This window comes from Ambystoma mexicanum, chromosome 7q (genome assembly GCF_040938575.1).
Source record: "Ambystoma mexicanum isolate Mex_15411 chromosome 7q, UKY_AmexF1_1, whole genome shotgun sequence".
Lineage (NCBI taxonomy): Eukaryota > Metazoa > Chordata > Amphibia > Caudata > Ambystomatidae > Ambystoma > Ambystoma mexicanum.
The window spans coordinates 847,521,075-847,547,766 of record NC_090941.1 but is presented as its reverse complement, the minus strand read 5'-3'; the positions used below and the strand labels follow the sequence as shown (position 1 = coordinate 847,547,766).

The 26,692-nt window shown below is 45.9% G+C and overlaps 1 protein-coding gene across 1 annotated transcript in view; it reads left to right on the top strand.

Annotated features, from left to right (window-relative positions):
* The window catches only part of PANX1 (pannexin 1), a 257,948-nt gene that overhangs the window by 94,904 nt on the left and 136,352 nt on the right, over positions 1-26,692 (top strand). The window contains exon 2 of the mRNA XM_069639276.1: positions 23,208-23,347. Within this exon, the coding sequence (XP_069495377.1) occupies positions 23,208-23,347 (140 nt within the window). The remainder of the gene's footprint in view (positions 1-23,207; positions 23,348-26,692) is intronic.

Sequence of the window (26,692 nt, the reverse complement as noted above, 5' to 3'; positions counted from 1 at the left end):
CTAAGATGATAAAGAAAGGAATTAAAATTCTCTGGAATATGTGCTATGAAAGGGACTGATAGTAAGTGACACTACAATACCAAGGATGTCTCTCTGATGAGACGGGCATGTTGCAAGGTATATTGGGATTATGAAAACAATTAAAAAAAAGAATTATCAAAAATGTACAAGTAAATTCATCTAGGTCTATTTATGCTTTGAATTCTGGCACTTGTAGTTATTCAGCATTTGAAATGGGAAATAAAAAACGATAAGTCCCCGGGTCCAATGCGATAAACCGGAAAGGATGGAATTCTCACTAATGGCCGAAGAAAACTTGAGAGCTCTGCAAAAGAAGAGCACATCAGACCAACTTACTTAAGGCAATCATTCAAAAACCGAACATATCATACACAAAACAAAAATCCTATCTAAAGGAGACCTAGATTTAGGATCACACTTTCACAAATATTTTAAGGGACATCGCCATAGTTGACATTTCCGTTTAAAATAAGTTCTTGATATGGGATGTATGTCGGCGTCAATTCAGTGACTTGAGTTTCGGCTGACAGGGCAGATATGGCACAGCTTTCATCAGATGAGGAGAAATATGGGAACACTATTTATGGCCTGTTTCAAACGGTGGTGCTGTTTTGAATTAAACCGATTTGGTAAGGAACTTAAATGTGTCAAGTAGGTCAACAGAGTTCCACGTGGATACTCGTGTTCAACTGGGTATAGAGCGGTCCCTAGTGCAGTCATATCGTATTTCGACTTGCCTAAAGGCAAATGCATGGTTGGCCAGCTCTTTTCAGGTGGGTTTGAGAAGATTGAGCCTTTTTGATCTATAGATTCCCTGATATAAACCACAAAGGTTCCCACATTACCTCATGTTTCTCACCTTAATTCACATTCAGATGAAAAAATTGTGAGATTTTATCCACTGTTAAACACCTGGTCTAGGGGTTCTTCACACTTAAAGCATTATGGGAGAAGCAGTGGGACGGGGGATGGGTTCTGCAGCGTACAAAGCACATAAAAGTGGTTATCTCACCACGGCGTAGGATATCAAGGGAGACCAGCCAGTAGTCTGGTCTAGTGTCGCGATCATGTGTAACGTGTGTTGTATTTGTTGTCCGTTCTTCAATCTCCAAAGATCTACCAAGGATAGATATTCCATGCACTCATGAATGTGTGTTGCTCATCTGGAGAGAACTTTCTCTAGTGTTGAGTAGCTATCAAGCCAAACGTCGAACAGTCCCCTTCCCTAATAAGAATATCAGAGTACACAAACAGGTTGCAGAGTTCAAGCACTCTCAAAGAAGCCAGGAGTTTCAAAACTTGTCATGTAGATTAATCGGTGTAATGGGTCTGCCAAATAGTATCCCTGTATCAGAAAAAATCCTCCATCAGGATCCTCAAATATTTGAATCATTTCAAACGAATGGAATTGAGTTAAAAAATTGCAACCCTCCCTAGCCCTGTGTGAAATAAAAAAGAGAGCCTCCTGTTGTCACTGCAATCCTTAGTCAATCCAGCTTTTTGGTTGCTTGTCAAATGGGTCTCCTGTAGGACACCATTTGTACACCATGTGTGTGTGGGTAATGGTCATTAATTCCCTTAAATTCCATGTGGCACAGTGTATAACATTGGCCATACATTGAGTGGAGTGGGGGTACAATAATGCTGTAATCTCTTTAAGCAATATTTTCTCTATATCCACAGCCATATCCATAATCCACGGATGCTGTGGCATGAGTGAAAGGTGATATATATTTAATAGAGAAAAACCCCAACCATTGCAACTGCCCACAGTCATTGCATACCCCAACCACACTGGGCAAAACCCTTCTCAACCACTCATATGAGCACGCCAGATCTAGGATACATGTTTAAATGTTATCCCACCACAAGACCTCATTCTAGAAACCCATTCAGGATGACTGTATTTCCATTAATGTATGTGAGGGGTCAGAAATGGGAGGCGGATGCAATGTGGTGGTGTTTTCAACATCAGACATCTTTATTAAAAGAAAAGTTTGGATAAAGGCCTATCTGCCCCTATCCTAAAGAGAGTTTCCCTACCAAGGAAACTAAAACTAAAGATCAGTCTGTGAGTGGTCATAAAAATGATATACACTGTCCTAGTGTCCAAAACATTAATCTGACCCTCGCACTAAAATTGAACAACTAAGAGTGTAAGGAAAGCTTCCGATATAGATTCGGAAAGCAGTGTTCCAAAACAAATGGATACACCCAACAAAATAATCTTTGGTTCCAGTGGGTTGTTCCCTTCCTCTGGATTTCTCGGGTAGGGTGGCAAAAGAGTCTCCTTCAAACAACCATTTCTCAAGGATGGCAATAAGTGTCTCTTTAAAGTAATAACTTCTTACAGAGATCCTCTTGGTATACTCCCCTGCAAGGAAGGAAGCATTTAGGAAATTCATCAGATCCGCTGGTATACTCTTCCGACAGGTATCTGTCCACAATGTCTTATTCCTCTGTATATTCAAAAAGGATTACCTGGTATGCTGCCCTGCCAGGAATCCCCTTCTGGGGCCTGTAGATCCCTAGTATGTGTCTCCACCACTTATTTTCTCCCCAAGCTTACTGCCTGATGTGCTTCTTTTGAATGTTATCACTGTCTTTTAGCATAGCACAGTTGTATTTCTTTACTGTTCATACTTTCGTGGCTTAAGAGATTACTTGTTTCCAATTTTCCCCACATTTATATATGGAGATTTGCTCAAGTTGTGTCTTAACTCCTTCACTCGTATTCATTGGCTTGTAGCAGTTCTTGTTCCAACCTTCCTCACTTTGGCATTTCATCCATGAGGATTCTGTCTTTGTTTTCTACTGTCAGCATGCCCCGGGGTCCCTAACATCTCTGGGCAGACTCACTGGTGTCTGGCAGCACCTCTGACTCATGGCATGTTGTTTTAAGAAACTTTCAAATTGGGATGGCATTATGCGCTCTACATACCTTCTCTCAGCTCTTCTGCTTGCCCCACTTTCGTCTGCCAGTAAGCCTGCTGCTTCTGGACTCTTTGCCCTTGCTGCCGGTTCCCAAGTGGTCCTCTCACGGTGCCTGCAGTATCTGGCCTTGTGCCATGCCAGTAAGCACTGCCTGCAAGCAGCAGTCTGAGAACACCTGTTCTCACTACCACAGACCGTTCCTGTGCTTCTGCCTTCCCCTGTGGTTCTGCTTCCTACTTCCATTTGTCTTCTCGCGCGCCGATGCAGACACCGTTTTTAGATGTCCCACACAGTTTGGCCTCATTACAACTACTAGCCTGCACGTTCAGATTAGTGTTCCCTTTCATCCGCATTAACTCCTTCTTCCTCTTCTCGGTATTTTAGGCTTTATGGGAGTTGAGTCCATAAGTTTTATAGGACCTCTAAGGTGATTTTGTTTGGGATTTTTTTGTGACTAGTAAAACATCAGAGTCGGGTGTTATGTGAGTGTTATGTACACATGAGGTGTAAATGGTATTCTAGAATGTCTATTAGGAAGGGATTTTAGAGTTTTGTAACTAGAGGGATTTGTATAGTGACAGCATGTCATCAGGAATTTAGAAATTAAAGGGTCTTCTTCATTTGGTAGAGAAGAGTGCTGCATCTCTCCTGATGGGGTCATCACATCTCCCAATAGCCACCTGCTCCCTTATGGTCTTCCCTCATAATAACCCCAGGGTCAGGATCAGGTCGCGGCTGCCGTCCCCTCGCCAAGTGGAATGAGATCTTGGTCTGGGGATCAGTAATTACTCCACAGAATTAATCGCAGGTAATTACATAATGTCAATAATAAATTAAACAACTCCTTGCTCTTTGTTTGCGAGATGTTCTGAGCTTGTTCCATAGTACCTAGTATCTAGTACCTCGAGTGAATTTTCACACATGTCTATTATCATTCCTCGCCATAAGTAGGTATAAGAACCATGAAGGAGTAAATGCAGTCCCAACTCTTTATCAAGTGTCCGCCTCTGAATCTAAAAAACGAAAGTGCAGGATGATGCATTGGCCGAGTCCGACAAGGGGCCAGTGACAGATGTTTGTTGAACAAGGTTGTACTAGCTACTGCATTATTAGCACACTTTGCCTAATACGCGGATTGATGCATTTAGCCCACTGTGTACTAGCCATTGTCCACTGATCCTGCCTATTACTGCCTAACTGTGTTAGCAGACCTTGCCTAATACGTGGATTGTTGCATTAAGCCTACTGTGTACTAGCTATTGCCCACTGTACTACCCATAATACCTAACTGTACTGCACTAGCCTATTGTTGGGACCCCGAACCTGCCTACTAAGCATAGCAGAACTTGGCCTTCTCTGCCCATGTGGCTCATTCCAGCCTAGCGTGCTTATGCTTCACTTAGCCCATTGTGATTATCTCAAATGTAGCCTACCGCAACTATATTCAACCCAGCCTACTCTGCACACACTAACCTAGCCCATGCAAACCATTCTGCCAAATCTGAACATAGACTATCACAGCTGACCACACATACCCTGAATCTAATCTGACCTAGGTTACGCCAACTAGGCCTTCGCTTTAGCCCACCTGATCCAATCTACTGCAGCCGTACAAAGTACTAACTGCCGCACGATGTATGTCACCAAAACCCTGCTGCTATCTGCACCTTTGCTGTTCATACAAATAATCGCGATAACCATGGATCAAATTAAATATGCACCCTGTCCTTCACTGACCTGAAATACTAGGCTTAGAGCTAGACTCTCCTCCCTCTACGAACCTAAAATGACCAGCAACTCCCACTTAAACCGCTGCACTAACCCTACACATACCACTCTGCATATGGCGCAGGCCCACATGCCAACTACTCCAGTTGCCAAAATGAAAGAACACATACCAGCAATCTTGAAATCCCAGATACTACCTAGTATAACTACGATAGCTGGAGCACTGATTAATGCCAGATCTATTGTTTCTCACACCACGAAATAGCCGATATTCTAACATCCGACAACCTCGAGCTCCTAGCGGTCACAGAAACCTAGCTGCACGATGCAGCAGGCCCAGTGCTCACATTAGCAATTCCACAAGATTATCAACTCCTAAAAAAGGACAGACCTAACTCTAGTGGAGGTGGTTTAGCTATCATTGCTAAAGCTAACCTGGATTTAAGACTATCCACGCTACCCCCACTAAAATCTTGCGAGCTACTGTTAGCGAAACTGCCTATATCCCCTTGCCGCACTCTAACCATCTACCTCCTATACAGGCCACCAGGACCCATAGGCTCATTTGAAGAGGACATATCTAGCCTCTTAGCTAAAAAACATGAAAGACTCATCCCAGATAATTATCCTAGGAGACCTCAACCTAGGATTCAATGATCCGGATGACAAGCTCAAGCAATCGCTACCATGCTTGCTGAACATGGCCTTATCCAAGAAGTCCCCGCCCCTACCCACGATAAAGGTAGGACCCTAGACTGGGTAGCTAACCTAAACTGCCCAACTACGATCACTAAAATTACACCCCAACTTTGGACTGACCCTTATCTAATTGATTTCAGCTTAACACTTAACAAACGAATAAAGAAAAAAATTATGGCACCCCCTCTTCCCACTAGATCGAAGAAAAACATCACATCAACTCCTACCTCTCCTCCTCCCTGTGATTAATGCCCTGCTAAGCAACTCCGACCCAGATACATTGGTAAACTACTATGACACCATGGCTAAGGCCCTAGATACCATTGCCCCACTTAAGGCACGCAAGAGTAAACAGACTCACCTTAATACCTGGTTCACCACTCTTCTGAAAGAACTTAGATTGTAAAAAAGGAAGCTAGAAACCACATGGCAACATTCCCCAACGGAAGAAAATAAACTAAAATTCTGTGCCAATAATTAGAAGAAAGAAATTATCCAAACAAAAAGAGAAGTCTACAATGAAAGAATATCCAAAGCATGTTCCAACACTAAGGGACGATTTGTGATTCTGCGAGAATAGAATCACCCATACCTCCACCGGACAAATGCCCTAGCAAATATAATTAAAACACTGCAAACTAAAATTGCAGTAAAAAAGCCTCTCTCCCCTTGGCTGAAACGCCAACTACTACCACTCCTAATGACAAGCCTGATTTAGCTCCATTTAAATTCTCCAAAGTTTCCATTCAGGAAACTGAAAAAATCATTGCCTCCCTAAAACCGTCAAACTGTAAAGGTGACAACTGTCCAGCCCAAATAATTAAGGACGCTGCCAAGGATTTATCCCCCTTTATCGCTAAACTCATGAATGCCTGCTTTGCATCTAATACTGTACCAAGTAGCTCAGAAGAATCCTGGGTTCTACCCCTTCTTAAAAAACAAACGTTAGACTCCTCCATCCCTACTAACTACAGACCCATCACAACGGTCCCATTCCTCCTCAAGATAATAGAGTAGCCTACCTGCAAATTCAAAAGGACCTTAAGACCAACCAACTTCAAGGCTCCCGCCAATCAGGTTTCAGACGTCAGCATAGCACGGAGACAGCATTAATAGAGCTCAAAGCTTAAATCGACGAGCTCAACGACAAAGGAAACAGCTATGCTACTCCTCCTTGATCTGTCAGCAGTGTTTGACCTGGTGGACCATGCAGTATTATGCAAACACCTAGCATTGGCTGCTCACTTTTCAAGTGAAGCCACAGCCTCGGTCCAGTCCTTTCTCGATAATAGAAGCCTGCAAGTTTTTTTCTCCACCTGAGCATCAGCAGACCCAATTCAAACAACATGTGGTGTCCCTCAGGGATCATGTCTCACCAACCATGTATAATATCTTTACTAAGCCTTTATTTGACAAATTGGACAGACTGGGTGTCACCTACACAAACTATGCAGATGACACCCAGATCCTCATTCCTCTTTCGGGCAATTTCACCTCAGATACAGCCTTAGTAAATGAAATATACATCCTCATTCAGACATGGATGGCAACCCATGACCTCTGCCTGAATGACGATAAAACAGAGATCCTGATCCTTGGCTCGGCCAATAACTTAAAAAAACTTGACACTAGCTATAGTGCCTTTAATATTGATGGTAACACAATTAGTTGCAAAAGAAGTGAAGACACTTGACTTCTATCTGGACTCTATGCTAACTCTAAAAAAAAAAAACAGGTAAATTCCTTGGCCTCATCCACGGCCTACATTGGCAAACTCATTAGAGCATGCAGACCCTTCTTCTCACTAGCAAGCTGCATTATCTTCGCTAATGCCCTTATCTTATCTAAACTGGACTACTACAATGCACTGTACTTAGGAGCCAATAAATATATCATTAACAAATTACAAATATTGCAAAATAATGCGCTTAGAACGGCCCTGAACCTCCCCACTAGAGAGCACATATCTAATGCTAGGAGAAACCATCACTGGTTGAAAATTAGCGATAGGATCCTCCTTAAAACTGTGTCATTAACCTTCAAATGTCTCAACAATGTAGCCCCTCCATACCTGAAGGAAAGAATAATTGGAAAAACTTCTGTACGACCTACCAGGTCATCCAACTCCTACTGCCTCCAAATACCCATATTCAGACTTAAAAAAAACAGGAGGCAACAGCTTCCCAGTAAAAGCAGCCCAGCAATGGAATGCTACTCGAGCTCAGAAGGGACCAGTCTTACTACAGTTTCAGACGTAACACCCACACATGGCTACACTTTAATGACCACTAGACTAATGACTGTAATTGTATGCTCAGGTGCATGCTTCCTACCTGTACCTGTCGACATTTGTAACTAAGTCTCAAGTATTATCTGTACCAGTCTATACCTGTAACTATGTTTTAAGTATTCTTGTGATGTTGTGCGGACAGCTACCTGGTTTGGTGCACCCTACAAATAAACAAACAACGTAGTGATGTGATAAAACTGAAATTCCAAGAATACGTTGTACATTATTTTCATGGAAAATCCATTGATTCAGGTGATGTTGGCTTGGGTAGACACAACATATGAATGTTGTATCTTCTAGAATGCAATTCGAAATCTTAATTTTTAAACTTCACCTTTTTGGGTTCTCTGTGCAATTCTACTACCTTGGTGGTAAGATTGCAAAAGGTGTCTTGGACCTCTCCAGTCCATCTCTCCATCTCACCTACTTCTCTACATCTCTACTCAATTTTATATTGCAAGGGTTCCACTTTGCCAGTGAGTCCATTTTTCTGGTCTACGTTTTGTACTATTATTTGCCTTACCTAACAGAGGAGTTCTTTCAGTTTGCTGTATGGTCTCCCAGAAATTCTTTGGGTTGAAGCGTAGGTGTATTCCTCTGCTGGGGGCATAGGTGAAATTGTCTTATTGGTGTACTTTTCCAGCTTTGTCTGTTTCTTCCAGGCGTTGTCACGTCATCCACGACAAGTTTCCGCACAGAGTACTTAATTTCCAGAGGAGACTATGGGGAGGTACACTATGGGACAAGAGTGGCGTGTAAACTAGTTCAGTGATGAGCAGAAGTCAAATGTATACTACCTCCACAATTCTGAAAAGGTATCCCCCACAACTGGTTGAGCTCTGTTTGGTCTACCCTTCCACCCCACACAACCAGTGTTTTCTCCTGATTTAGCAGGCAGTAAAGCGCATATAGATTGGTACAACAAGTATGGTTTGCATACTGTGTTTCCACAAAACCGGCCATCTGCACATAACAGCCAGGGTATGCCCAGAGAGGAAGGTTATTCAAGCAGTGTTATGTTCTAAAATCTGTCCTGGTGGACTGATCTGAGGCGGCCACCCGAGTTATAGTGAAGAGGGGAACTCGGAGAGGTTAGCCAAACCCAATCAGGGTAAGTGTGGGGAGTGGTCAAGGGTTAGTCTCAGGAGTGAGTGTGGGCAGGGGTCTACAATGAGTTCACGTGGTAAAGCAAGCAATACGTCTGCTTAGACAGGTAAGTACAAAAGTACTCTATTATAGGCCCACAACACCCTAGACAAATTAATCAAGAGTAATATTATCACCAAATACTCCGTTATCAAACATACAGTCACCTTGGTTTTGTAGGAATGCATAAAATTCACTTAAACACCTGAAAGGAAGGTAAGTAATGATGCAGTAAGGAAAACCAGATCACAAGAATAGTACCCTAACTTTGAATCCAATCTCTATGTTGAATAGGACTTTTATTTATTGAGTATTTGTTAGGCGCCTATACAACAGAATGGTTTCCTTGTGCCCAAGGGTCACAAAACACCTTCTCAGGAGAGGGGACAAAGTTAGGAAACGTACTTGTGGTGGTGAAAAATGTTCCAGAAGACTTCTCAGGAATATTACAGGTAAGTAATGACATGTTGCGTCATTCATAAAAGATGGGAGTCAAAGTAGGCCCCTAGATTGTGCACTGATATCTGCACTTTGATATTGACTTCATCAAGGGAAATTTCTTCTGGACTCTTTGGTGGCATGGAATGAGGAGTCTGCCCCAATGGTGGCATAGTGATTGCTATAAACCTTTATTCATGTAAACCAACCTACCTATCCCTAACTACAGGTGGTATCCCTACCTCAAACAAACTAAAACCTGGGCAGTCAGGAAGTCTGTGTAGTCCAAATCAAAGGTTCACAGTCCTAGTGCAAACTATTATTCTATCCCTGCCGCTTAAACACAAATCCTAATGTAAGAAAAAGAGTTGTTTCTGCAACCCAGGAGAATGTCTCTGTTCTCCTGGGTATGAGTCTCTCAAGGTGCAGCGTTCTCAACTTCAGGAAATGTTCCAAAGTTCACAAACTAAGGAGAGGTTCCAAGGTTCATAACCAAATAAACAATGTTCCACAACATACAAGTTGAAGGAGAATGACTATCTTCTCCTACCTTTCTCCCCCGTTCTCTGTAAGCCTCTTTTAGGCTATTTTATCTTTAACTTCTTCAACAAATCATGTAGTTCCCTCCAAAAGGCTTCTTCTGCTATCTACTTTCTCTACCTTGCCCCCAGTGGGACGATGAAGAGGCTCCATGATGACTCCTTGACTCTCTCTATGATCACAGTATTGTGGAACTGGCCACGATATTGACTCAACGTTTTCCACTACTTTCTCTTCTTCTACTTCTCATTTCAGTCTCAAACTTTCCCAGCTCCTTCCCGTACGTACTCTTATTCCCGTTACCTTCTCTTGGTTAATGCTTGACCAGTTTCACCAGGGTTGAGAGTTTGTTCATCCATCTTCTACTTCTACTTCTCTTTGTAGGCCCACTTGTCTTCGCGGCCAGGTATTGCTGGTGGTCTTGGCGCAAGTTCCGGTCCATCCACCAACTGGTCACACCACCACCAGTTTCTTGTGCGCCCCATACATTTGCCTATGCGGCTCAGCGGTAGGCCAGAGTAGGTGGTATCCGCGCAGTTTTCAGACCGCATGGTCCACCCACAACAGGTCACGCCACCACATTTCAGTTTCTCCACTTCCAAGTGCGCTGGCTCACAGCCGACTCACAAGATGCTCTCCTGGCGTCCCACTTCTCGTCCCTGCTACTCTGGAGAGCTACCTCGCTGCAGTCTCCCAAAGCCCAGTTTCAACCGTGCAGGTTTCTCGACTGCGTGCTCACTCTCTGTGTTCTTTCCAGATTCAGAGCAGAAGTCCGTCTTTGCTGTCTGGTTTAAATAGCAGGGACTCCCCTAGCTGAATGTCGGTTTGATTGACAACAGCTGGTCGAGCACACTTTCTACTTGATTGAAACCTGCTCAAGGTCTTGTTCGACCGTGTACTCATCGCAGCAAGATTGTCTGACAGTTTACTTAACACATGGTTTCAGACTGTATGATGGGTAGAGAAGGTTTGGGTGTTATTACCCTATGGGGTTGGGAGTTAAAGGGGCCTTGTTCCAGGCTCACGTCCTTGTCCCCAGGAGGGGAGTTGCTTCTCGTGAGGTCCTTTCCACATATTACCACCCATAGGGGGACCATTGGTTAGTGGCCGCACTTCACTAGCCTCATGGAAACGGGATCCTCTCTGGGTAGAAGTGGCGGCATTCATGAGGATCGTCCCCGCTCTTCAAAGATGATGGGCCTAAGGACATGATTGGTACAGTTTTTGAGGCATTCTGACTCAGCCAGTTAGTATCCATCCAGTGTTCGATATTACTAAAAATATTTAAGAATTTAGTTCTTTTGTAGTTTATCTCTGATAAGCTGTGTATCAACATAATTGTAAAGGCTAATTAGCCAACAACTTTTTAAATATACATATAACAGTAGTGGGGATAGGGAGGCCCCTTGTGGTACTCCATATTCAACATGTAGATCTTATGACTCGTATACAATGAGTTTTACTTAAGCAATGCTTTCTTTTATAAATTAGTAAATCTATTTGGATGCATTTTCTATGTTTATGACATCTTTTTTCAGCATAGTCATGAGTATAGGCTGGAAGTAGTGCTGTAGAACCATGGTCCACGATGTTAAGAAGCCAGTCTTTTACATCTGTAAGAGATGTGCCGGCGCTGCTTCCAGTCCTAGTGTATTTTCTAGAGGTATGTGTAGACTAATTGTACCTTTGTGTCAACCTGCTGCCCTTACCTGAGAGTTAAACTTATTTTCTCTGTCCACATTACCAACTTAAGAGTTTTGGCCTCCCTTTCTTGTCAAGTGCGTTAGCCCCTATTAATGTGAGATGTTGTAGTGCCCTCACCAGATGGAGGTACAAAAACTGCCTTAACAGATGTCCTACTCAGAGTGCTTTGTCTGCAGGAAGTTGGGAGGAGACAAACTAGGGAGCCCCAGCAAAATCCAAGTTTGTGTTTCTGGGACCCCTCTGTCGACTGAGTCTATCTGCTTGGCTGCTTTAACTCTTCCCCTTCCTCCATCTGCTTACATGAAACAAACTCTAGTAATCTGCATCCTCGTGAGAGGTGGCCATTGAAATGACAAGGCTGACTTTGAAGTACCAGTTCCCTACAGAACACCAAAAGGGTGGGGGGGGGGTGGGGTTCCTGTTGTTGGGAGAATGTGATGAGCTTCCTCTGGGGGATCAAAACGAGTGCTTCTGGGGTGGGACCTACATGGTGGTTGTGGGTACAGCCAGCACAGGCGGCTTAATACACACCAGGCTCCAATGAATGTTTCACTGTTCACCAAGCTGACAATAAAATCAAATAATTTGCTTGTTGCTGTTGTGACAAATCGGGGGATGTTGCCTCTTTGCCCCTAGGGGAAGACCTTTTCCATTGGGCTTGTGTGATGCGTCCACAGTACAAAAGCCCCCCTGGGGTGGTGCATCGGGGGGGGGAGGATCATATGGGAGAGGACAACCCTTATGAGATTAGGGGTGACCATCCCCTGAAAATGCAGTGCACCTCTGTTTTAGTAGACCCTCCCTCTTCTCCCAAGTTTAACTCTCCTTCCCTCTGTCCAACTATTGCCAATGTCTTTATTGTAAGAGCAGCCAATACAGTATGCTAGACTTGACTAAAGCACCTAATGTACTTCCCGTATAGTTCCAAGGCAAGTACTGTGAAGAGGATGACCAGGAATATGAAGATCACTCCAGAGAATGGTCTATTTCTTTCAAGGAATGTGATTGGTACAATTAAATACAAAATAATGGAGCAAAAGCAAGATGGGGAGAGCTATCAGAGGAGGAGGGAATCCGAGAGACGCGGCCCGGCAAGCACGTAAGCACATCAGGGCGAGACGCTGTGCACGGAGGAGAATGGGAGCATGAAGGTAGTCCAGGAAGAAGGAACTACTTCGGCTGCTCCCTGAACAAACCTCTGGGTGTTCCAAATACCAGGGAGCTGCGAGAAAGAAGAACCGCAGACCACAAAGAAACCAGTGACGGGCAGAGCACCAACGACAAGGAGAAGAGATACCCGAACGGGGCTGGCGACAGTGCACCCCGAGAAAGGAGTAGTGACCCCCAGAGCCACCTCTGACCTGAGAAAGCACCCGAACGCTACCAGAGCCTTGCAGCTGATTACAGCCCCTTGGAAGACACAAACCACTCAAACATGCAGGCAGGCCAAGAGGGGCTGGAGGTCTGGGAGGAATCTGGGAATGACTACAAAGTGCCAGATAAAAGAGACAGGGCCCCTGGTAACCACGGAGAGGGAAAGAAACAAGTATATGCTTGGCCGGAGAGTAAACTAAGCAAGCCAGAAGCATTATTGTGAGTCTTGGACCCGCACCTATATGAGAACCAGAGAATAAGAGAGCCTGGGACCCTGAGAGAAACAGCCCAGAAAGACATATATGCTTGGCAGGAGAGTAAACCAAGCTATTGTAAACCACACTGTGAATCTGGGACCCTCACCCATATGAGAGCCAGAGACTAAGAAGGGCTGGGACCCTGAAAGCAAGAAAGCCAAGACGGAACCATATGCTTGGCATGAGAGTACACCAAGCTGGTATAATTAATAATTTGCGAGTCTGGGACTTTCACCCATATGGAGGTCTAAAAGAATAAGGAAAAGCATTCAAGAAAGTACGGGGTCTGGGACCCAAGAAGAGGAGAGTGAACCAGACATAAATCCCTTGTAAACCAAGAAGGGATGTTCACAGGAAAGCTGGAAACCTTTGCTCTGCATCGAAAGTAAAAGAAACTATCTTGGCTAGATAAAGTAGAAGGGTACTTATGGCGGACAATACTGAACCTATCCCCAGCATGTCCAATTCAATATATCAGAGTGGAATGAGGTCTAATTTCAATTAGAGCTATTGTGCAGTACCAAAGAGATCTGCTCCCACTGAAAGCTAGCAGCCATCAGCCCAGTGACATGTTGAGGATCATGGGAAAAGGGATCCCTAACTTTAAGCATGGTGAGATGTCTGAAACATATAATCAGCTCTGTATGGAGTCATACCTGATCCTGAACTGGTCACTGGAGCGGTCCAAATGTGGGAGATATGATTGTATTAAAAAAGCATAGGCTTGTGGAATCTGCTTAGATCACATGCTGTGCATAGGCCGACATCTAGTGGAAGCTGCGGAGTATTAGTTTGTTTTTCGAAACTCAAAAATGGGCGTCGACACAGGGCGTGCCAGTAATACTATCCCTAGTGCGACGTCACCTGTACCCATGATCCCTCACGCATCTAGGACCCTCAGATTGTTTTTTCCGCCATACTGGTCCGAAGCATTTCGTGGAGTTCCCGGCCTAAGCCATAATTTTGCAAAATATTGATAATTTTACCCCTTTCTCCACCCCAACGTCGAGATACCGAATTTCTACACCGGATGGGAGAGGATTTCGACTGCACGACGGATTTGGGCCTCGAGGCTTCTCTCTCGGCCCGGGCCCTGCAAGTAGGGAGAGTGGGCGGTGGTCATACTCTACACTCTTGTAATATATAGATACACTTATACATTCCTACATTTACCAGCCCGCTGCCACAAGGTGCGTATGGAGGGTACCCCTTTCCAATTCTGCCCCAAGTGCAATCGCCTTGGGTCGACAGGCACGCCACGTGCAACCTCTGCTTGCCGAGGGACCACCCCGAGGCAAATTGCAGAGCCTGTAGTAGGTTTAAGCCTAAAACACTTAAGGACCGTTCAATCAAGCGTTGGGCCCACCAAGCTAGGCGTCAAGAGGCCATGGCAGCGGAGGGCGCCTTCAGCGATGGCAGCAACGCCGTACTTTCGGACCGCGAGGGCTTTATGGCGTCGAAAGACAGCCGAGCGCAAGTCCCCGACCTCGTAAGGTCGACCGGGAAGACGGCTATGGGGAACACCCCCGGCGACACGAGCGCTTCCCATGACACTTTCACAAAGCACATGAAGTCCAACTGAGACTCGACGCGCACGTCGAGTTCTCGGAAAGAGGCACGTAGAGAACGGTCTGAATCGGCATCCTCTGGGCACTCTCGATCTAGATCGCCGCACGACGCCAGGCAAACATCCACTATTGCCAAGAGTGCCTCGCTCCCTAAGGTCACGGAAGGTCGATCGTCGGAAGACGAAGCCGACTTCCACCCTCAGGCCGCACTCCAAGAGTCGGCGCCCGTAGACCGAATTACTACAGATCCCGAACCCCTACCTCCACACTCGAAGGATAGGGTCAAGACCCCCGAACCTCGACGCCAGGCGTCGAAAAGCTCAGAGGGCCCTAAAACACACAGGAAACACTCCTCCAGTCACTGGGAGGGAGGGAAACAGCAAAGGAAGCAGTCTCTACCCACTTCCAAGCCCGTAGAACACTCCACTCCTCAAAAACAGAAAGACAAGTGCAGGTCTTCTGATAACACCAAAACCCCTGCACAGGCTACCAAGTCTAGTCAGGATAAATTTGAAAAACTCCCAGAAAGGGTCATTCCCAGTTCCAGAGAATGGACCAGTGTTGACATAGATGGGGTAATGTCAAGAATGTCATCTAAGGCAGATTTTTATGCAAAAAACCCAGAGCACTTTCTTGCTTATACTCCCGACGGGTCAGCACCCTCTGGCTCTAAGGATCCTATACCTCCAAGTACAAGGTCCCACTTTGAGACACCAACAGGGTCTTCAGACCCCTTCTACGTCCAGCCCTACTCTCATTACCAGGGGGAGACATCCTTTGTTGAGGATCCAGATTTGGGCATGGTGGAGGAACAAACTGGGACAGGCTACTATGGGGATGATGAGGATCAAGATGAGGAGGAAGACCCCTACAGGGTAGACTCCCCAGTAGAAAGAGAGGCCCCGGTTACTGACTCCCCTGTCGACAACCAGCCGCTCCTGAATGAAGTGCTGTCTCGAGCAGCCGCACATTTCCACATTGACACCCAGGGCGCCCAGTAGGAAAGAGACTTCGCAGAACAGTTAGTGGGTGAGAGGAGGCCTGTTGCTCAGGCCATCCCTATCCTAAAATTTATTCAAAGAAGAATAGACCCGTCACTCCTCAATCCTAACCTCACCAGAGCAGTGAACCCTAGGATTGAAAAACTTTTCAAGGCGGCCCAATCAGACCCACTATATATAAGGGGGCATCTGAAGCCGGACTCCCTGGTTGTTACTAACTCCCGTAAGAGGGCTGGAACACCCTTATCGTCCGAGGCTCCTCCCGACAAGGAGAGCAAAAGACTGTACGGGTTAGGCAGGAAAGTGGCCTCCACTTCCGCCTACCAGGCAAGGATTGCCAACTCCACCACCCTGTTGGCCAGCTACAACTGCCATCAGTGGGAAGAGGTTGTGGCACTCGTAGACTCCGCATCAGAACCCTTAAAGAGCCAATTGGCACGAGTTTCAGCGGAGGGAAGAGCCGTGTCCGGTTGCATTTTAAAGGCAACCTTTGATGCTGCGTATAACGCCAGCAGATTAATAGCAGAAGGAACTGTTATTAAGAGACACGCTTGGCTACGCCAGTCTGGTTTCAAGGCTGAAACACAAGCATCAATATTAGACAAACGGGTGGAGCCGGATTTGTTGTTTGGTAAGGCGGTCGAGGACGCACTAAAGAATGCTAAGGACGAGTATGAAACACTCAAATCCCTAGGCCAGCTAACCACTAAACCCCCGAATCAGAGAGGGAATGGCAATTTTCATTGCCCACGCGGCCAAAATTCCCAGAGAGGTTCTAACCATTCCCAGGGGCAGGGTACACAGTGGAACAATCATAACCAGCAGTCTACCCAGGGTTACGGCAGGGGTAATAAGAGAGGACATGGTAGAGGCAGCCCCAATAAAGGAGGCGGCACACCTCCACCGAAACAGTGACGCTCCGTTCAGGGTCCCTTCTCACGCAACCCCAGTAGGGGGACGCATATCCAACTTCACCCAAGCTTGGGAAGGGATCACATGGGACAGATGAGTGCTGTCAACAGTATCCGCGGGGTACTGTATAGAACTACTAGAGCGTCCCTGAGACCATCCTCCATGACAAAAAATACATTATTTGTAACACCAGAAGATCCTCCTAGAAGAGATTGTCAATCTGCTAGCAAAGGACGCGATAGAACTCGTCCCTGGACACCAGGTAAACAAGGGTATTTATTCAACGTACTTGTGCCAAAAAAAGATTTGACAGTGCGCCCAGTATTGGACTTACGGCCTTCCAACAAGTATGTCAAGCCCCAAAAGTTTTGCATGACAACTCTCCAAGAGGTAATCCCCCTCCTAAAAAAGGGGATTACATGGCAACATTGGACATGAAAGATGCCTATTTTCATATTTCATGTTCCCAGCTCACAGAAAATACTTGCGCTTCAAGGTGGACAGTCGGCACTACCAGTTCAAGGTACTGCCCTTTGGGATAGCTTCGGGATAGCTTCGGCCCCAAGGGTATTCACCAAGGTGGTGGCGGCAGCACACCTACGCAGGGAGGCATTCCCGGTGTACCCTTACCTGGACGACTGGCTCATCACGGGGGAAACCCCAGTAATTTGCAGAACAAACATTCAAAGGACTATCGACCTCCCCTTCGAATTGGGCTTCTCAAACGAGAAAAAGTCAAGTCTAGTGCCAAGCACATCCAAACAATTCTTAGGAGCTATCCTAGACACTCAAGAGGGGTTGACCTTTCCTTCAGAGGAAAGAATTCGGAATATACTGCTGCAAATTCCGCAATACCAGTCCGGTCGCCAGATAACGGTACGCAAAGCAATGTGTTTGCTGGGCATGGTGGCGTCCTGTATTTACCTGGTCCCCCACGCGCGCCTGAGCATGCGTCCCATGCAGGAATGGTTGGCGAAACAGTGGTCTCAGGCAAGTGGTCAGTGGGACGATCTAGTGGTCGTTACGCCAACACTGGTACAAAGCCTTCACTGGTGGACAAGAGAGAATCTGTCGAAGGGGAAACCCTTTTACGATCCCGGGATACAGGCAGTAGTCACAACCGATGCATGCCTGACGGGGTGGGGAGCTCACCATCTCCACCACACAGCTCAGGGTCTCTGGTCTCACGCAGTGGCCAAGAATCACATCAACCTGCTAGAGCTTCTGGCAGTATTCAGAGCGCTTCAAGCTTTCGAACCCTACCTTTTAAACCTGTCGGTGCAAATCCGGACGGACAGCACTACAGCCATGTTCTACCTGAACAAACAAGGAGGGACTCGCTCGCCAAATCTGTCCAAGCTTGCCCAGAAAATCTGGATATGGGCACTCAGACGGAACATCTTCCTGTCATCGCAACATGTTCCAGGGGATCTCAATTCCCTAGCAGATGCTCTGAGCAGAGGAACACAAGTGGTGTCTACACAGAGAAGTCGTAGAAGAGATCTTCTCTCAGTGGGGTTTCCCCACTATAGACCTATTCGCCACAAGCGAAAACAGACAATGCCCAGGATTCGCATCCCGGTTCCCCCAACCACACTCCCAGGGGAACGCCCTGTGGATGAACTGGTAAGGATTGTTTGCATACGCTTTTCCACTAACTCCTGTAATCAGGAAGGTGGTCAACAAAATGAACAGAGAATCGATGATGCTCGTCCTGGTTGCTCCCATGTGGGCGAGACAACCGTGGTTCCCACACTTACGCAGACTGGCGGTGTGCGAACCCATCAGACTTCCGAGCTGGTACAACCTATTGTCCCAGCACCAAGGTCAAACAGTGCACCCTCAAGCCAACTCAATGAACCTGGCAGCATGGCTCCTGAGGTCATAGAGTTTGGACATCTCAATTTACCACAGAGGTGTATGGACATCCTAAAAGAGGCTAGGAAGCCCAACACGAGGCACTGCTACTTTGACAAATGGAAGAGATTCGTAATCTGGTGCCAGAGTAAGCAAGTCAACCCAGTTGATTGCACTCCTTCCACTATTGTTACTTGCATGCTCCACCTGCTGGATGCGGGACTGGTTTTTAACTCACTGAAGGTACACCTGGCAGCCCTGTCAGCATACACCACTTCCCATAACAAGGTGTCATGGTGGAAAGTACCAGTAGTTAAGGCCTTCATGGAAGGAGTAAAGAGACTTCACCCTCCTATTTCTAACCCACCTCCAGGATGGGACCTTAATGTGGTGCTATCTAAGCTCATGGGCCCCCCATTCGAGCCCATGCATAAGAGCAGTCTCAAACACCTGACTTATAAAACTGCCTTCTTAGTAGCTATTACCTCTATAAGAAGGGTCAGTGAAATTCAGGCTTTGTCAGTGCAAGATCCCTTCTTTACTGTCCATAAAGATAAACTGGTTTTACGTACACACAGTAGGTTCTCACCTAAGTTTATTTCTAAATTCCATGTAAACCAGTCCATCGAGCTTCCGGCTTTCTTCCAAGTCCCCAAAAGCTCGGCTGAGGTGAAACTACACACACTAGATGTGCGTAGGGCGGTCCTCTACTATGTAAACAAGACCAGACCGCTAAGGAAAACAGATCAGCTGTTTGTCTCCGTAGCCACAGGCAGAGAGGGGGATCGTGTCTCTAAAGGTGCCATCTCTAAGTGGATTGTTAACTGTATCCAACTATGTTACTCACTTTCTGAAAAGACTCTGCCTTTCACGCCTAGGGCCCACTCCACAAGAGGCATTGGGGCCACCCTGCTTTTATTGCAAATGTACCCCTTGACTCCATTTGCAAAGCAGCTACTTGGAGCTCTATTCACACTTTTACTCAGCACTACTGCATTGACACTCATTCCAAGACAGATACACAAGTGGGACTAGCGGTTCTAAGACATTTATTTGCTCATGAGCCTTCTCACATCCCACCTCCTTCTTCAGGTACTGCTCGCTAATCTATGCACAGCATGTGATCTAAGCAGATTCCACAAGCCTCAGAAGGGCTACATTACTCACCGTAATCGTATTTCTGATGCTTGTATCTGCTTAGATTCACATGTGACCCTCCCTTCCTCCCCTCTGAGAGAAGGCGCATGGATGCTTGTAGTCTTACCTTTCTACCTTCTATCTGCTTGGACTATCTGTACTCGCACTACTCCTCATGCTACCTCATGTCAAAAAAAAAACACAATCTGAGGGTCCTAGACGCGTGAGGGATCATGGGTACAGGGGATGCCACACTAGGGATAGTATTACTGTCACGCCCTGTGTTGACGCCCATTTTCGAGTTTTGAAAAACAAACTGTAATACTCTGCAGCTTCCACTAGATGTCGGCCTATGCACAGCATGTGATTCTAAGCAGATACAAGCATCAGAAATACAATTACGGTGAGTAATGTATCATATATGGCCCGAATGAAAGATTGGACTGATAATTTTGTATATATGGGAAAACTGCACAATTGTGTCCATTTGGAAGGTATAGTTCATCGGTACCGTTGTCCCCAACAGTACTTGATAAAATATCCATCCCCAACGTCGATTTAGGTTGATTATGTGACTTAACCATTTGCCGGTGAGAGCGACGCATGGCACCCAGTGGCACTTGGCTATGACCCAAAGGAATTATTGCATATGTAACCTTGATGGTAACCTTGAAACAGTCCGTCATATACTGAATGCATGCCCTAAACTTATGAACTTGTATAGATGGATGTATGGTCGGTATGTGCATAATTATGAACACATTGCATCCATAGATTATTGGTATTTATGTCTTAATATGTCATCTGAAAGACTGGTTATAGCACATGAACTTGAATCGTAGAAGTGCGAGATGAAATGTGTGCTATTGAAGACAATTTTATGGCGCTATAATGTAATGAAATGAGTAGTATCCGTTCTCTCTGAGAACTCATGAAATATTTTAGAAATGAAAGTATGCATTTTTTACTTTTTATTTCAACCCTAGTTATAACTTGTGATTTGTAAGTGTTATGTGAAACCTGCTGAATTGTTAGAAATTGCCAATGAAGTATGTGCTTATCTTTCATGCGAATGATGAATTGTTGTAAAAGTTCTGTATGAACAATAAATACATTTAAAAAAAAAAAAGAACTAAATAAGGAGATAAGCTCCTAGCTTGCCAAGGAGGGCAAGCCGAAATCCATCCTGCAGAAAATGTACGTTTGTTTGACAACCCGAGACATTGGGAACTTTCTGTTGAAAAAACTGTCCTCACCACTTTAGTTCTAAATATAGTATTCCTGCACATTAGATTTGAGTTATTAGTGTTGGGGTCAGAAGTACCATTTTTGGACAGGACCGTGATGGACTTCTTATTTGGCAACATGACGTTTTCATTACATTTCTTTGAGGCATGGAACCCCTTTTAGCTTTAGGGATAGAGAGGCCGTTTTAAACCCATTTTGAGGGTTAATAAATGTTTATAACCAAAGCTGCCTTACTTCTGCACCCTTACTCTGTACAATTGTATAATCCCAGGAGCCACCATGTCAAAACCAGATATGGCTTGGATTTCATTTTTGCCAGCTGCAGCCAGGCTGTTGGGGGCACACAATTATGATATTTTGAATCTGAGGGGAATATAGTTAAAAAGCCACCTCTACCTGTTGCAGTGTTGGGTTCCAGCAGCTGTATTCAGGTATGGATATGTGAACTTTGAACCTGCTCTGCTGCCACTGCAAGGCAGTTCCTGCAGGATGTCTATACACAGTCAAAGCAAGATACATGTGTGCACTGTCCTTTTCGGCATGGAATATTATGAAAGTGGGGTCTGCCTGGCAGATCCCAATTTCAGAAACGGAATTACCATCTTAATTTATTTGCACAAACTCAAAAAAGCTCAGTCTATTTTACCCTCTCAGATGGCAATCCACCACAGCAGGAGCCTGAAGCAGAGTACACAGCCCCACTCCGTGTAGCAGCGAGCAGCTCTGTTGGCATTGGGCTGCAGTAGCAGTCCTTTCCGCAATCCAAGCGGTTGGTCAGAGAAGACCCACATTTGTTTCAGTCACCGCACAGACTGGGGCCACAACCCGGACTTGCACACAAGGACCTAGCAGATCACCACCAGTCTAGCCACGCGCCCCGCCCCCACCAGGCATTAGCTCAGCGGATGAGGAACCATCTGCTCCTGCCTGCTAGTCACTACAAGCAAGGGGGTGGGTTCCAATCAAGCCCATTTTCTCTGGCCATCCTTGAAATGTGCCCCATTCAGATGCTCCAGCACGAACTATCTCTAAGGGTTCGAAGCAAATTCTCTGCATTACGACAACCTAATGTTCAGGATGTTTTGAGCAGCGTGCAGAGCTACCTCACCAAGCGGCCATCTTAGTCAGTGCCAGGATCACACGCTGTTCATAACCCATTCGAAGCAATAGAGTTGAATTTTTGTGCTATCGCGGTACCTGTTATTTGGTACTCTGACAACCTGTATAAAGATATTGAAGTGTGCGCTTGAAACTTGCAGTTAAAGCAAATGCATTGACCTACTTTGGTTATATTTGTGGTAGTGGGTCCAACCTCTTTGTAACCTTTCACTATCTTGTAGTCCCTCCAGTTCTTTTTAGGAACCCTCAGTCTATCAAGAATATACTATGCATGTTCATTATTTCCCTACACAACACTGTGTAGTTCATGAAAATACTATACATAGAGTCTCCAACCTGCAGCTCTTTGCATCTTTTAGACTATGGGCCTCATTACAAGTCAGGCGGAATAGGTTAATGGGGTCCGCTAATGGGTGCGGACCCGTTATTCCCATTCCTCCTGATTACGAGGTCCCCTCGTGGGACCCGGGAAGGATGCCTGGTAAAATCAGGCGTCGTTACCGGGTCCCACAAGGGGACCAGGGAGCTAACAACGGGCCGGTCGTAATCGGCCCGTTGTTCTCTCCCGAACCCATTCACATTGAGTCCTATGGGGGCTCGAATGGGAATGGGGAAGGTCCGGGGCCGGGTTCCCTGAGGGGAGGAATTACCAGGCCCTCCAAACTCGGAATGGGCCGGTAATTCCTCATTTGAGGAACCCGGACCCGGTTTGGGAGGCAGCCATGCCGCCAATAGCGGCGTGGCTACCGCCAAACCCGTAATGAGGCCCTATGACTCCTACAATTCTTTGCCATTGGCTAGGCATGCCGGGGCTGGTAGGAGTTGTAGTCCAAAACAGCTGCAGAGCCAAAGGTCGCAGATCCCTTCTACACAGTGTTGTAGACACGTATCAATGACTGGTAAATAGTGTTTGTAAACTCATGCGTTTAGCATGTGCTGCCCTCTGTATAGATATTTGCTTTATTCAGTATTTCCCACTCCTCATGCAAGCATCTTAACAACTCCATGATTCCTGGAAAGGTTTGCCGGGCTAGAAAACGGACCATTTTTCTCGTGTTTATCACGGCGTGTCATTCTTCAACCTTAAGTGCCCAGGACACGAGCATGCTCGTCCTTTTTGCATGGACTTGTACAATAGCCTGGCAGTGACCATGTTGTGGCCAGTTTTAAATGAATATTGCATGGGCGGCGAAACCCTTCTATAGCTTACATTTCTGTTTTCTTTGTGTTGCAGGCTCCCAAATCAGCTGCTTTGCGCCAAGCACCTTCTCCTGGCGCCAGGCCGCCTACGTGGACTCTTTCTGCTGGGCAGCTCTGCAGCAGAAGCATTTATCTAACAGTGAATCTGGCAACATCCCTCTATGGCTTCATAAAGTAAGTACTCCAAACAAACGGGGTTCCTCACTAGATTGATTGCTAAAACAGGATATTGAAACCAATTTTTTTAAATTGTGGGCATGCAAAAATGTTCCTCTTTTAGTCTTGTGTGGTTTAAAACCGTTCTTGTGGGGTTGTCTGTCATTAGTTTGTGGGGTTTTTGTTATGGGGCTGTTTCATTAGACACAAAAGCCCTGATTGGCCAATAGACCGGGCATCGGAATGGGTAAGGAAAGGAAATGGAACCCGCCTGCATTCTCTGTAATCACGCCTCACCTGAGCCAGTGCAGACCCTACATCCCTGCCCTGTCCCGGGGAACTATTGGAAGAAGACGGCCGGGACCCCATGTTCCTGTCAGGTTGCTTATTCTATATGTTCTGATGCCGGGGTCATTGCAGCAATCCATGGGAACCTGACTTTAGCCATAGAAAGGAACATTAAAATGAGTCCTGGTTGGCGAAGTTTTTAAGCCTTAGGCAGTATTTGCCGTCCCCCTTTGATCAGTGGCGTGTCCAGACTCTTTTGACTGGGCGTGTCCCAAGTGGGGCACTGACTATTGCAGGGGTGGCATGAAGTACACACACACACACACACACACACACACACACACACGTGTACACACACACACACACACACACACACACACACACACACACACGTACACACACACACACACACGTACACACACACACGTACACACACGTACACACACACGTACACACACACGTACACACACGTACACACACACGTACACACACACACACGTACACACACGTACACACACACACACACACACACACACACACCCCCCCCCCCCCACCCCCCCACCCCCCCCAGTTTAGGATAATAGGGTGGGCACTCAGATTCCAGGGGTAGCACGTGCCACTCCAGGCCACTCGCTGGACAGGGCACTGCTTGTGATGTGCATGCAGCATGTTGGCCCAGTCCCACTCTGTGAGTTAAGGTTATTATTTTTTCAAAAGTCACAATGATGCATTTATACTGAACACATTTCGGGTGAAAATCAATTGAAAAAAGACAGTGGATTTATGTGTGAAATGTTTTATTACTCCCGATGCCAAGTCTCATTGCCCCCATGCCACTCTAATTGCCCCAGTTCTGCCCTGTTTCGTTCACTGGCACACATTGCTCTTGCTTTACCCATTTATGCCCCATGTCATTCGGTGCCACTTACTGCCCATGCTGCTCTAACTGTGTACTTCTGCCCTGTGTCGCTATCGGTGCCAAGCTTCTCTTTGTGCCAGTTCTGCTTCAATTTCACTCTCACTGGTCATTTTCCTAATCCTGAAAAGGCTCTGGGCAAGTTGCTAGGTCTGCATTTAGCTACATTTAAAAATGAATGCTGCATAATCTAAACTTCCTATTTTAGGTACAAAGACTTCTACTAAAATGACATTTTTATGAAATGCCATCGCCATAGGAAGAGTCCATGAGTTGGATGACTTAGGTGTACAATTCTCGCATAATCTTAAATGGGCAGCACATGAGAAAAGGGAGCCGTGCTGTTCCAGCCAAGTGTGGGGGGGTATTTCAGCTTTCTATAGAAGTCACTGCTTTTGATCAACTAAGGGAAGCGTCAACTGACTACTCACTCAAACAATCTATGGTAGTGAAATCTGGGGTCTATATGGAACCGATTAACTATCCAGGGCGGATAATCTCTTCCTTAAAACATGAATTGGGGGTGAATAAGCACACCAACAATCTGATTGTACATTCTGGATCAAATATGATGTTCATTGATGGTGTTACCTTGGTAAGAGCCCTTAAACTCTGGACTAAGATTTTTCTAGGCCCTTTACTGGATATTGTGATGAATCTGATGATGTCATCACTCCTTTCTGGGGGAATTTCCCCCGCATGTGGCCAGGCGACGGCAGCCGCTACCTGATCCTGACCCTGGGGGCAGCTATGCGAGGGAGCATCACATGAGGGGAGGCGGGCGACCCACATGGAGGGAAGTTGACATTGGATGAGACATGTTATCCCCCTTTCCCTTGTAGGGATGTTTCCTCCATTACTGATGCCTTCATGGCATACTGTGGTAAACCCCATTTACAGAACACAAGACCTACTGATGACATTCCACAAAGTGCTGTAAATGGAATGACAAGAACTGTTTTTCACATGTATGTGAAGCCTTTGAAGATACTGGGACAGGAGGAGGAGGAACAGAGTTTTGAAGATCACTAGTGCACAGGAACCCACACCGCACTGTAGTTGTTGGAAGGAGTGGCACTGTGGCGAGAGCTTTAAATCCCCAACAGCTGAGTAATCTAAAAAAAGCTGACCAGAGCAAGCAGCTGCAGTGGCAGGAGGAAATGGCTCGGTGAGAGCCCGGTTATCTGCAAAAGAGAGGAACATGCGAGTATTGCGCAACAAGGTGGTGAAGCGGATGAACCAAAGCCCTCATATCACATGAACGGTATCAGAGGGACGGTGCCTCTAGACTGCAGAAGGCAGGGGGAGAGCAAAGGAAAGACAGGAAGCTTTCCCAATCTCCGGAATCAATACAGCAACTACGGAAGAACACGAGGGACACATATGTGAGCAGTGAGCCCCATTGAGGAAGGTGGGGGCACTGGGGCGCTTCACGGGAATTGCCGTGTAACGTGAGAGAGTGGCAAGTCCAGTGGAAGTGAATGAGAGGGAGTCGCTGATCATAAAAGCAGGGCAAGGCTGAAGCCTGCTATTAAGCGAGTTTGACACCTGTACCAGAAATTAAAAGCATTGAGAAAGAGACTTGTGAACCGTTGTACCATAAAGTCATGGCAGGGGAATATACCAGGCAAAGCCAAGTGTGTGAAAATATCCTAAGGAAGATCCATGCTCTTGGGATTGTGAATTGTGTAAACTGTATCAAGTATACCAGGCGAAGACAAGTGATTGCAAACATCAAGAGGAGGCAGTGATCTTCTTGAGTTGTTCGTCATCCACCTATTCTGTTGAACTTTGTTTTGCTGGAAAGAAACCTGGGGAAGGGAGACATTCCCAGGAATCGTGAACACTGTCCAAGTAGAAGCCTTTTTGTCGAGTTATCCCTTTTGTTGAACTTGAACATTTAGACACTTTTCAAGCCAGAGACATTACCCGTAGCGCCCTCGAGTTACTTTTATAAAGTGAGGGCCACGATAGTTTTTCAGACACAGGACCGCAGGCAGAGCAAGGTATTTCCCCAATCTTTTATGATTTTAAATAAGTCTATAATAATCACCATGAGTTCACTGTGTCCGTGTCTCATTCCTGGTTAATCACAGTATGTTGATCCGAGAATTGCTGTCTAATTCCCTTAGTTTGAAAACATCATGGTTTAATTCAAT